The sequence below is a fragment of the Phragmites australis genome, chromosome 21, assembly GCF_958298935.1.
Source record: "Phragmites australis chromosome 21, lpPhrAust1.1, whole genome shotgun sequence".
Classification (NCBI taxonomy): Eukaryota; Viridiplantae; Streptophyta; class Magnoliopsida; order Poales; family Poaceae; genus Phragmites; species Phragmites australis.
The window spans coordinates 18,731,289-18,744,814 of record NC_084941.1 but is presented as its reverse complement, the minus strand read 5'-3'; the positions used below and the strand labels follow the sequence as shown (position 1 = coordinate 18,744,814).

The 13,526-nt window shown below is 44.2% G+C and overlaps 1 protein-coding gene, 1 long non-coding RNA gene and 1 pseudogene across 2 annotated transcripts; all 3 read left to right on the top strand.

Moving 5' to 3' along the window:
• Nucleotides 1-4,040: 4,040 nt before the first annotated feature.
• On the top strand, nt 4,041-5,680 carry LOC133904115 (uncharacterized). The gene is made up of 3 exons (XR_009907397.1): nt 4,041-4,671; nt 4,761-4,910; nt 5,311-5,680. It is a non-coding gene; the product is annotated as an uncharacterized LOC133904115 (long non-coding RNA).
• Nucleotides 5,681-6,089: 409 nt separating this feature from the next.
• Nucleotides 6,090-10,151, top strand: LOC133904114 (serine/threonine-protein kinase Nek4-like; annotated as a pseudogene).
• A 710-nt stretch (nt 10,152-10,861) lies between these two features.
• On the top strand, nt 10,862-13,325 carry LOC133903591 (ribosomal RNA small subunit methyltransferase). The gene is made up of 2 exons (XM_062345008.1): nt 10,862-11,396; nt 12,319-13,325. The coding sequence occupies exons 1-2, from the start codon at nt 11,079-11,081 to the stop codon at nt 13,069-13,071; spliced, it is 1,071 nt and encodes a 356-aa protein (XP_062200992.1). The 5' UTR covers nt 10,862-11,078; the 3' UTR covers nt 13,072-13,325.
• The last annotated feature ends 201 nt before the right edge of the window (nt 13,326-13,526 follow it).

The following is a 13,526-nucleotide window of genomic DNA, read 5'->3' as shown; positions in this document are numbered from 1 at the left end:
ATGTACAGGGAGATTGTGGACAACCTAAGATATGAGTCACGATCAATAATCCGTGCTATTGAGCAAAGGTTCTAGTACACAATAAATTATGCGAAGGCATGGAGGGCAAAACAAAAGGCTATTGAGATGAGGTTCGGAACATATGAAGATTCATATCACAATCTACCTCGTCAATTAGCCACAATTTGTGGAAGGAACCCAGGCAGCTATTATGATATCAAGCATTACCCCTCTACTGATGTGGAGTACAACGGGAAAAAAGTGTTGCAGCGTGCTTTCTTTGCATTCGCCACAACTATCAAAGTATTTCGATATTGCCGACCCATCATATGCCTAGATGGAACATTCCTGACTGGGAAGTACAAATGGCAGATATTGTCTGCAATTGGGATCGACGGTAACAACTAAGTCCTGCCACTAGGGTTTGCTTTCATGGAAAGTGAGAACGGGGACAGCTGGTATTGGTTCCTAGAGCGGGTCAAACATGCTATTGTTCTTGACCGACCAGATGTGTGTCTCATTCATGATAAATATGCAGGATTGTTGCAGGCTTTGCTAGATATGCAACATGGTAGTGTTCGACGAGGTGTAGCAGCACAGTGGTCTGACCTCAAAAGCAGGTGGTGCATGCGCCATATGAGTGCGAACTTCTACAGACAGTTTAAAAATAAAGAGTTGATGAAGCTTTTCAAAAAGTTGTGCAGTCAAAACTAGCAACGGAAGTTCAATGCGCTATGGGCAAGACTTGATGAACTAACTCTAAAACAAACTACGGAGGCTGCACCTAACGGTGATGAACCAATAGCTCTCGAACCTCTTCCAACAGATACTCCGCAGATAGTAAGGAGATCAGGCTCATCTATTAGGAGCTTCTCACAGTGGATACGTAATGAGCCAAATGAAAAATGGGCTCTGTTGTACGACAGTGGTGGTGTAAGGTATGGAGTAATGACTACAAATCTTGCAGAGGTTTATAACTGGGTCATGCGAGGAATGATGTCCCTACCACTAGTTAGAATTGTAGAAGGCATTTTGCATGGGACTTGTAAGTATTTTATTGATCGGTATGCAGCTGCTAAGATTGTAATGGAGGACAATCGTATGCTTTACAGACGGATGCTATGTGAGTACATGGAGAAGGCCAATAAGAAGGCTCACATGCATCGCGCAAATCAAGAGAGGACTGCGGAGCACAGGTTCAGTGTCCTATACCGGGATAAGGGTCGGAGGGGGGGGGGGGGTAGACGTGAGCGGCATGTTCAAGAGTGTGTGCTGAGGAGTCTTACCCTAGTCAGGAGGATGAGGCTGGCCCAGACGCCGCATACGACCTCGTTCGTGACTTCTTCGGGGGCACACCTGACTACGACATCCTCCAGCGGTCCCAAGTACCCAGTGCTCCCCTTCGGACACAGCCCACACAGGACGAGGCCTCGACACCGGTGCTCCCTACTAGGCCTACCAGACACGTCGGTCCACCCGACCCCCTCACCTACTCCAGGGATCACGTGAGGGTTAACCAGCGGCATCAGGACCACGATGGGGCGCACGGGCGACGGCAACGAGGGAGGTAGCAGTAGAATTTTAGATTTTATGTAACTTACATATGCATATTCGCTTCGCGATGTACTCCTACGTATTCAGACACGTTTACTCTTTATGGTCCACTTAGCATGTCGTAATTGCATTTCGTATTCCAAAACGATGGCATCCTAGTTGCATTTCTTAATCCGACACGACCACAAGCTACATTATGTCGTCGTCATTATATCTTACAAAACAACTTATGCAACGAGTGATACCTCGCTTCCTCTGTTTGGAGTGTTACTTTAATGAAGAAGTGACCACACTACTGAACTTTAACCATGATATGACAACACATGCCTCCTTGCGCAGGCTTTAAACAAGAAGTGACAACACTACCTAGCTTTTTCCAAACAATAAATGACAACACAGGTACCAATAAATGTGGAATCTCTGACTATGATCAATGACACAATTTTCCCATTCTTCAAGATGGAATCCAATGCTCCTGCCACCAGCTGCGCCCCTGCACTCACTCCTTTCTTCAAGAGCGAATCTAATGCTCCTGCCTCCTCCAACTATAAATAGCTGAACCTCCTTACGTTGATGCACCACTCATTTCTCAGATCTCTCAAGTGCAATGTCTTCCTTAGCTCTATCAAACCTACCAAAGAAATATTGGAGACTACCATACCTGAAGGTCTCGAACAACCAATGTGCAAATGTGGTGACCTTTGTAAGCTCTGCGAGTCGCAAGACATCTTATACACCTATGAGCTGCGTTTCTTCATGTGTGCCAACTACGAGTATGACAAGCCTCAACATGCAACAACTGGTTATCGACCGGTATGACAACATATATCAGCCTCATCTCTTTCGATTTCGCACCCTGTTTTACTAACCGCTCATCTTGTTCCATCTGTTTAGTCCCCTCCACCGCTCTGTGATTTTATTCAATGGCTTGACAATAAGCAAAATGACGCACAGAAGCAGTGGGTTGACATGAACATGAGGTGGAGAAGGGAAGTGTACACACATCGGGAGTACGAGCAACAGCAAGAGAAACTTCGCCTCAAGTGGGAGGAAGAAGAGTGCATAAGGAAGGCGGCACACGACCGTACCGTGGCTCAGTCTCGGGAGGCTGAGAGGGAAAGGAAGCGGGAGAGAGCCCACCGTGCTAAGGCGGCAGGTCCCGATGCCCTCTGAAAGGGAAAGTATCCTGGATGCACTCAGTAGAGAGTATCTAATGTAACCCGACATACTTTCACTCCCTAAGGCATGTTATGATTAGGATCGGCGCACTAATAAGTAGGTCTTAGTACCAACTGTACATGCCACCTTTGTTTCCTCGTCGTGTTGTCGCGGTTACAGTCTATTGTAATATTTTCACCCTATGTTTAATACTATGTTTGTCGTCGTTCGCACCTCATACCCACGTAATATGCTGCGAGTGCTAATTACTTATTTTTTATTCTCCGACTATTACATAACCTACTCCAAATTTAAATTTCAAATTTTCTTAAAGCCTTTTTTATTTCTTGAATTAAAAAAAATACATTTTTAGGGAAAAAATACTCTAACCGCCTCCTCAGAGGGCAGCAAGGGGCTAACCGCCCTCTCAGAGAGCGGTTAGGGGGCGGTTAGACCTGCCACTCTCTCAGGGTGTGGTTAGGTTGCCTAACCGCTCTCTCAGAGAGCTGCAGGCGTCTAGTTTTGTAATTTCTTCTACAGAGAATTCATTTATTTAATTTTTAATAAAAAAATAAAAAAATAAAAAAAAACTCTAGTCTGGGCAGACCAAAATCAGGCTAGGCCTAGGTCAAATTTGGGCCTTTCGGACCGAGCTTTTTATGCTCTGATCTACCATGAACATGAACCCAAAACTCATCTCAGCTAACTAGGCTACCAATCGTCACATAGTACATGATTTTGCTGCAGTATTGTTATGGTCAACTAAATGGTCATGTGAGAAAACAGAGGGCGATCTTGTTAGATTTGCGGAGGATCTAGTTTTGATGGATGATCTGTGAGCAACCTATGCATTATTTTTTTACATATACTTCGTATTAAACATAGATACACGATGACATGAATAAATGTGGATAATATATATTTTTCATTTAAATGTGGATACTCGTGCCATTAACACTCGAGGCTGATGAACACTTTAAGACATTGTTTGGTTCGTGGTTTTGTAACGTAACCCAATTATGGAGGGTAATCGATTTTATTACACACATTTGTTTCCGCTGAGGTGTAATAGGATCACAAGGAATCAGATACCGACGCTATCTCTCCTACTTAAAAAAACACGCAAAGCGTGTTTTGTCTGCCGCCAAATATTCCTTCACTCCCCTTGTGATTCCTTCGCCTCCCTCGCAATTCCTCTGCCGCGCCCGCGCCCGCGCGCACGCTCTGCATCCTCATCTTCATCGCTTCCTGCCCCTTCCTCATCCTGCGCGTCACCTCCCGCGTCGCCCTCGCTATCGGTCGCCTCCCCGCCGACGAGTCACCGTCGACGACGTCCAGGACCCCACCTTCTGAGTTCCAGCGCCGTTGGCAGCCGTCCTTGCCGTTCGCGCGCTGTGCTCCACCAAAGGGAACCCATTCCTAGGGTTTGGCCGTTGCCGCCAATCCGCGCTGTTGCGCCGTCGCTATCCCCGACTCCGATGACGCCGTTGGTTGTAGTTGCTGTTGCGGCTGCTGGGATAACAGCACCGGAGGCAGGAGCGAGGAGGATGCAACGGTGGAGAACACCGGCGTGGGGAGCGTGTTGGCGGCGTCGGGGGCTGACTGTGGCGCGGCGTTGTAAAGGAGGACGGGATCTGGGTGGTGGGATTGGGGTAGATGGCGAGCTCATCCCCACGATGCTGTGTTCTGCGAGCGCCACGCCACCCTCCAGAGCTCGCATGGCATCTCCACGCTGCTGTGTACTGCAAGCGCCGCGCCGCCCTCCACAACTCGCATGGCATTCACACGCGCCACCATTGCCAATCAGAGGCACCTCAATGAAGAACAACCGTGATTCCATGGATGCCATCCTCCACAACGAACAGAAGAACCTCCCCATCTCCAATAAGGTACACCTCTAATTGATGCACGCCAGGCACTCGATGAAATCACCAAGAAGGGGTCGTTCATGCCCAAACAGTGAGTACAACGTCCCCCTTCATTGTTGAAATGCTTGTTAGGTTCTTACCAGTTACCAAAAGTAATGGTTGTTATGGGCATTGGCACAGACTGGGAGTAGAGAGCACTGGTGCTGCTGTTGAGCACGGTGCAGCTCACTGTCACTGGTGTGGCTTAGTGGGTCGAGGTGCTTCTATTGTCTGCCTTACCTTAAATTTGGAGCTGGGTCCGCCATTTCCACCAATGTCTCCTCCCCCAAGGTTCGTCTTAACCATTGCCGTTACCACCTCATTTGCTTGTATTGCTCTGGCCTGAGAAATGGTTGCTTGCAAGGTGTTTGATAAAATGCCCACTACGAATCAGCGACCAGATTCGCTGCGCTCTAGGTCTAACCATTTGCAGGAAAATAAGTTCCTGTTGATTAATCAATCAAATTTGTCCACTACTCTGTATGGACAGAGAAACAGAAATAAAACACAAGCTATCAACCGTCGTACAAGAAGTGCTATTTTTTTTTAAGTGGCTGTCATACTATTCATGCATTTGATTTTCAAAGTTTGTCATTTCCTTTGTGAGATTAGTTCAAACCAGAGAGTTGTTTTTAGTGTAGTCGTCAAAGTTCATAGTGGTAATTGGTTTTGATTTGCTGGTGTATTTCAGTTCATTTGCTATCACTCCCATTCTAATGGTTTAGAAGAAGAGTATCCTATGCCTGCGCACTACTCTGATAACAAGTGCCTGTCTCGGTCTCTCATTAGCCTGAGGTCACTCTCCCATAGTTTACTGCAACTGAGAAATATACTTTTGTTGTATTGCTTGGGAACAACTCTCCACTCTGTTGAACATAAATTCTTTATTATTGCTACCAGGTGGTAAGCATCACAAAACTATTACATTTTATTTCCATAATTTATTATGCACACAAACTAGAAGAACATTTGTACAGAAATACTGTTGCACTTTATATATCCTCCTAGCAGTAGTACTAGAACTTGATTAAGCCCCAGCTGGTGATAGGGTACACCACAAGTATTGTTTGTTACATATTTTTTTTTTATGTTTCCAGATCTTGGCGAGAAATTTGTCTTGGCAGCATCATGCGTAGCCACGGCAAATGTGAGATCGCCAGTATTGGCATAGGAGATATGGATGTCAATAGAAGATGGCTTGACGATGGTGAAGATCTATCATGGTCACCCGCTGAAGGATACTAAGATATGGTAGGAAAATTGGCTGTTGCGAAAATGGTGCCAGACCTGTCAGCTAATTCAGGTACCATTTTTCCTTGTTGTACAATTTATTTGGTACTCTCCTGTTGCTAGGAAATTACTTAGAGCGTTTTTTTTTGGCTGAAAATTTCAACCTTTCCATTCAGCTAGCATGTGGACGCTACTGAGTGTTGGAAATTAAATGGCGTCACTATACCCAAGAAGGTAATGGACTTTTTCCTTAATCTTTTAAAATCCCTCTTGTTTTTATGAATCTTCTCTTTATCAGTGCTGATGTAAAAAAAGTTACAGTTTATGAAGGAGTTTTGTCAAGTCCAAGATAATCTCTCCGGTTCATGTTTCATAGGTCAAAAGATAATTACAATTATTTTGATTTTCTGGTTACTGAAAGCAGCAGATGATTATGACCATAGTAGGCGGAGATGGTCCAATGATTAGTTTCAAGCAGCATGGCAAATCATGTTTAATGTTTGGAACCAATCACTCAAATTAAGATAGCTTGGAGTGGTTCCTCTGCTGTCACTTCAGCAGAGCATGAGAGCAATGTTCTGCGATATTATTTGTGAAAAATGGTGAACTAATTGGAACAAAAGACACTTTGTAAGTATCTTACATATACGATTTAACATATGGGACTATTAATTTATTTTTGAAAAATAATAGTAAAAACAACTCTTTCTGAAACAAAATATTCTCATGACAACTTTGGACCCTGACCACACCTCGCCACCAACTATTTTTTTTCCTGAATGTTCAAGCTGGAGGGCTGCACCGAGAGGAGCCTTCCATCTTTCCCTTTGCTATTTCCTCTGTATTGTTTGGTTGGTGTATAAATTTTGGTTGTGACAAGCGCTCCAATTTCTACTGTTCAGTTATTTAACCATGTACAGGATGAGGCTTTGAAGACGGAGATGACTGCCAGAAGAACAAACGCTCTGATTGTAGAAATCTGATCCGGTTATTCATGAAGGCAGAGGTGACAAGCACTCCAATTTCTACTCTTATTCAGTTATTCAGGATGCATGTGAATCCCGATTCTTTTCCATTTTTTATAGGGGAAATAGTAGGGGAGACCCTACTACGGTAAATATATATACTTAAAAAAGCAGTAAGATGTGTTCCATCCGCTCAGCATATTCCTCTGTCGATTCCTTCATCGTTCGTTCGTCCGTGTGCGCCGACACGTGGGACTGAGCCAGTACCCCCGTCCGCACCCGCAACGTCCCAACCGCTCCTCCGTGCCTTCCTCGCCACCTCCTCCCCCTGCGCCGTTGTGGCCCGGGCTCCCCCGCTCTCCCGGGCCTTCCGTGCTGCCACAGTCTCCCGGGTTTTCCGCACCACCGTCAACTCCCCCAACTGTGCCCGAAATCATCCGCCCTCCACCAAGATCCTGACGCTACTGCTCAGATCTGGCTGCCCAGAGCCCCTGGCCGCCTCCCCGAAGCCCGAGGCGCTCCCCAAATTTTTGTTTCCTGCCAGAACCGTAGGAGAAGCATCGCTGCCGCATTCGGCGGTTCCGGCCACTGGCCAATGCAGGTGGAGACCGCCGTGGTAGGTCCCCTATCTCCGCCGGGTTGCGGTTGGTGGGAGCGGTGTGCTTGCTGTGTGCAAATGCAGTGCTGTTACGAAATCAGTTGTAAATTTGCCTCCTACTGTTTTGGATAACTGGGCAATAGATTCTCGTCGAGTAGTTCATCGATTCCCGTGGTTCAACAACTTTCTTGTGCAAGCGCAACATCATCTCTCCTTTCTAAGTGAAGGCACATGTCGTGAATTTGATTGGGTTGCACGTGACGCCAGTGCACCTTCATCAAAGCTACTTGCCTGTTTGGCTTATTAGGTGTTTGGGTTCTTTGTTTGCAGAGCTCGCTTAGGATGTGAAGGTGTTTGAGCTGTAGGTGGGCTGGATAAATGTGATTCGTTCGGGTTCTTTGAGATTGACATATACCTGTCACGAATTGCTGTTGTAAACCTGTGATAGTTCTGTTATGGATTGGGGCTCATGGAGTCGCGGATGGATCAGTATGAGATCATGGAGCGGATTGGTCGTGGCGCATTTGGTGCTGTCATCCTTGTTAATCACAAGATTGAGAAGAAGAAGTATGATATAGCACCCATCCATCAGTTGGCTTTCTCCCTTCAACTAGGTGACTGTATGCTTGTCTTAATTGCAGGTATGTGGTGAAGTAAATCCGACTTGCAAGGCAGACGGAGCGTTACCGCAAGTCTGCCCATCAAGAGGTTGGTAGAAATGTGAAATTCTTAGGTTTTGTTCTTGATTCACTAGGTGTGCTTTGAGGATTTGATAGGAGAAAATGCAAATTATAGATGACTCTGATTGCTTGGCGGCAGCACCCTTACATTGTTGAATTCAAGGAGGCTTGGGTTGAGAAGGTTTATAAATTTAGGAACTTGTTCTTACTATGTTTCTTCTATCTGAGCTTGTTTAGTTGACAAGGTGAGTTATGCAGGGTTGCTATGTCTGCATCACAAGATATTGTGAAGGTGGAGATATGTGAGTGTGATTTAGCATTTTGGAGGTTAGTTTTTTCGTTGCCATATATAGATTGTATTATGGCTCACTTTCCTCTTGTACCACAGGGATGACTTGTCTTTTCTGTTGGTCTGATTGAAGGAAGAAAAACATCTAACACTATGATCATAACACTGAATAATCTTCAGATATTTCTGAAATGATTTGGTCAGTTGGTATTAGCTGTTGACTACTTGCACTCGAACTATGCCTTGCATCGTGACTTGAAAGTAAGTGGCAATGGGTAGAGCATCATCAATTCGTCATCGTCAATTTTTACAGCAGTAGATGGTAATGCTTCTTCCTCATAATTGCAGTGCTCCAACATATTTCTCACCAAAGACCACGACATATGCCTTGGTTAGTTTCTTATAACAAATACAATAATGCAAGTTTGTAGCTGACATGTTACATTTGTATCTTGTAATCCTTTGTTTTTACCAAGTTACAAATATTATCTGTTTTGCATGCAGGAGATTTTGGTCTAGCCAAGACTTTAAAGGAAGATGATCTAATTTCATCGGTATGACCGTCCTTCCTGTTTCCTTACTTTCCTATTTTTTTCCGCCAAAACATTGTGCTTCATCTTAAATTTTCCTGTTTTGAGGAAAAAAAAGTTATGCATCACTCGTACCGTGCATGAGCAAAGACACTAACCATGGCAGCATGCAGCTTATCATGACTCATGACTATATCCCTCGTACCACTTATATTTGGATTATTTTCCTTTTTACCACTCGACTGGAACCTCATTTTCTTTTTTGCCACTGGATGGGCTTTGGGGCTTTGAGCACAAAATTTCAGTGAGAGACCCTAGGGGCAAAAAGGAAATTCTAAGTGACAAAAGGAATTAAATTTCAGATCCAGTGGCAAAAGAGAAAAAAATCCCTTTATTTCTTCCCATATTTACCATGAACCATGTAGACATGCAGATTCATCTCACAAAAACATATGAAGTTATAATTCTTGTTCTATGCTCATACTCTAACTGGCGGCACCGTGCTTTCTTTAGGTCGTCAGAACACCAAATTACATGTGCCCAGAGCTGCTAACAGATATTCCCTATGGATTCAAGTCAGACATATGGTCTCTTGGTATTTCATATTGTCTGACTCGGTTCTCTTTGTAATATAAGATGTTCACATGACTGCTTATCAATTCCAATTTTCTAATTTAACATGTATGCATCTGCATAGGATGTTGCATGTATGAGATGACAGCTCATCGACCCGCCTTCAAGGCTTTTGTGAGTTCTCATCAGATTTTATTTCTTGCTAAAATGATTACCCAGAAGTAGATTTCCTTGGTTGATATGAGTTGGAAATTTCCCCTTCCATGGTACATTACATAAAAAAAGGTTGCAAACAAAACTAGAGGATTCCCTACATGTTCCTGTCTAGTTATTACATGCAAAATGATATACATTAATACATCATATTGTGATCTTAGAACTAGCTGGTGTAAGTCAAAATACCAGTTGAAGTGTTGGCAATGATAATATCAAATAGTAAGTTTAGTGTCGCAGTAGAGTGCATCTTTTCATTGTTTAAAATTTATCTGTGTATTTTAACTCCTGAACCTACCAAATACATCACGGAAAATGGTACTGTAGATTCAAAAAAACTAAGAGCAAGACACCACCTACTACTACTGGACGCCCTAGCCCTCGGAGGCAAGCTGGAGTAGGGACTCCAAGCCTCCCAGTCACAGTGACAAAACGAGTTCATACCAAGGTCATGCCAGAGAGAACTCCACAGCAACTTTCCCGTGGCCTAGATACTGCTCTCGCTCTCGGTGATCTTCCATGTAATAATGTGACAATGTCTACAAATCCTAAAGGACAGCATATGAAGCTTAACACCCCACAAGCAAAATTGGCAAATCTTTGGGAATTTTCACTGTAGCATCCAAGGAAGACAACAGTGCTTGCTCAAGTTCTACAATTGGTTGTACTGAAAAGATGGATCATTCTGAAATATCTGAACCTAATTCACCAATCTGCTTGATTTCATCATGTACAGGTTCTGCACCCAACACTGTCAAAGAAGAAGATGACTTAAGCACCATACCATGTTTCAGAATATTTGGTGCTGTGCTATACCATGAGCATGTGGTCTAGGCATGTGTGGCAGGAGCCATGCATGTATGCAGACTATTTTTTACATGCATTTATCGTTTGGTCTACTTACTTTCTACGTGGTGTGTTTTGATTATTTGTCTATTATTATTGAAGGAAATTGAAATGTATGGATTGGAAAACTGAATTAAAGTTGCATGAGCATGTGGTCTACGGTATGCTTCACTTCTAACTGTCGGTCGTGACAATTCTGCATATTTTTATTTAACAAATTTTTTACGTCTATTAATACAAGTAGAAGGACGGACAGAAAATTAATACAAGTAGAAGGACGCTTCACGCCTGCGTTTCCGCCGCCTTGCGATGGAGAGTCCGGCCTCATAATTTGGGCTAGTTCGGCGCGGGCCCAATCGAGCAAACGAAAACGAAGAGGAGAGAAAAAGCCCTTGCCTCAATGCCATAAAAACCCTAGCCGCCCCTCTCTCTCTCTCCACCCGTGTCCGCCACCACCCATAGCGCCTCACCAGAACCAACGCGACCTACTCCTCGTCCGGAGGCGGCAGCTGCGGGCGAACCCTGACCCACCACCATGGCGGGCGGCAAGATCCAGAAGAAGCGCCACGGGACGGGAGGCGGCGGCGGCGCGCGGCTGCAGGGAGGCATCCCGTTCGAGAAATCCAAGGGGCAGCACATCCTGAAGAATCCGGCGCTGGTGGACTCGATCGTCGCCAAGGCCGGTCTCAAGCCCACCGACACCGTCCTCGAGATCGGGCCCGGCACGGGCAACCTCACCAAGCGCCTACTCGAGGCTGGAGTCAAGGCCGTCGTCGCCGTCGAGCTCGACCCGCGCATGGTGCTCGAGCTCAACCGACGGTTCCAGGGAAACCCGCTATCCTCACGCCTCAAGGTAAACTTACGGACGGTCTTCTTCTTCTTTTTGGCTCGTAATAATTTGCGTAAATGTGAGAAGATTGAATTTTGCCAAGGATTAGGTGCTAATTTCTGTTACCCCTGTGTATCTGCTCCGTGATGGTTGCTTGTAATATTGTAGTGGTTATGCTTTTGGGTAACTTGATTTTTCGCTGACTGCAATTTGAGAGAATTTGTATTGCAGATAGTTTATAAGTTCTGTAGAGTGACAAAAGATTGGATTTTTGGGGCAGTTGGGGAATTCAGGTTAATGATGTTGCGTGTTTGAAGCAGTTGATTTTGGAGAGATCTCTCTCTGCCGCTGTCTTTTGTGGTTTTTGGTGGACAGGTTTTTAGTGGACAGGTTTTTATTGTATTCTCAGGTATTTTTGGTGCGTATGTAAGAAGTATGAGTAAGTTGTGGTTGTCAGGAATGAGCTTTCCTTGCCCATTAAAACACAACTTGGTTATTGCTGATTATAGTTAATTAGCATTGTTGCATATCATCATGCATGATGAAGCAAGATAAAAGTAATTGGAGCATCCTATGTAAGAATGAACTATCTAATGATGATAACTTATCAGTTACAGCCGATAATTGTTGGTTTGACGCTGATTTTACATGATAATTTGATAAATGAAATGGGTGCTGATCTTCGACTGCGGACAGTTAATTTCACGAATGATCAGTCATGGGTGATAAGGAAATCTTAGTGCCATAAAAACTGAATTACTTGATACAATAAAGATTAAAGTAAATGGCAGTGGACTGTTGCATGGCTAATCTAATAGGGCCAACTGGATCGGGAGGAGCATATACCCAGTCCACTGACTGTATTCCTCATCTGTTTTACTTTCCCTTGCACAGTAGTTTCAGCGTGAACAATGATTCCTGATTCAATGGGTGAATCATGATGCAGGTTATCCAAGGAGATGTCCTCAAATGTGATCTCCCATACTTCGATATATGCGTGGCAAACATCCCATACCAGATTTCATCACCACTTACATTCAAGCTTCTGTCGCACCGTCCAATCTTTAGGTGTGCTGTGATCATGTTTCAACGTGAATTTGCCATGAGACTTGTAGCACAGCCTGGAGACAGTCTCTACTGTCGTCTCTCGGTGAACGTGCAGCTCTTGTCACGAGTGTCACATCTCCTAAAGGTTGGGAGGAACAACTTTAGGCCTCCACCCAAGGTTGATTCATCAGTTGTGCGTATCGAGCCCAGGAAGCCTCTCCCTCCTGTCAGCTTCAAGGAGTGGGATGGCCTTGTGAGGATTTGTTTCAACCGGAAGAACAAGACCTTGGGCTCCATATTTAAACAGAAACGTGTTCTTGAATTACTAGAGAAGAACTACAAGACTATGCAGTCTCTCCAACTTGGTCAAGATGCGGAAATGGATCAGGAGAAGATGTCTGCAGATGACGTTGCATTGCTAGCTAATATGGTTGAAGACCTGAGCATGGAGACTGGCGATGAGAAGGAAGACGATGAAATGGAAATGGATGATACAGACATGGCAGGAGATGGCGGTGCAAGTTTCAAGGAAAAGATTATGGGGATATTGCAGCAGGGTGATTTTGCCGAAAAGAGAGGTTCCAAGCTGAGCCAAGTTGATTTCTTGTACTTGCTGTCCCTCTTCAACAAGGCTGGTATACATTTCTCATGAGGGATTCTCTAATGGGCTAGCTAGACTCTAGAAGTTTTGTTTGTTTCTTTCTGTCATGTAAGTCGCATAAATTATGTAAGCCCTCTAAGCTCATGCTCGTGGAAATTTTTACTGGCCTTTTGTCATAGTTTTGGAGATGATTTGAAGAGTTGTAAGGAAAGAAATTCTATTTGGCGTTGCCTATGCTCCGCCTAGATTAATCTATGGAATTGGTTGATGACAGTTGAAAAAAAAATTCTTTTCTGGTTTCAGTCGATTTTTGGTCATTTTCAGGAATCCAATCCCCTTGATTTTTTTTAATTTCTAATAGGATGATAACAAAAGAATTTGAGGTTATGCTTTGACAGGAAAGTGCTATATTTTGGAGCCGAACATCACAATCCCTTGTTCTTTGTGAAGAAATGAAAACAAACTTTAATTTTCTGTTTGCAAAGGACTTGTGCCAAGATTAGCGT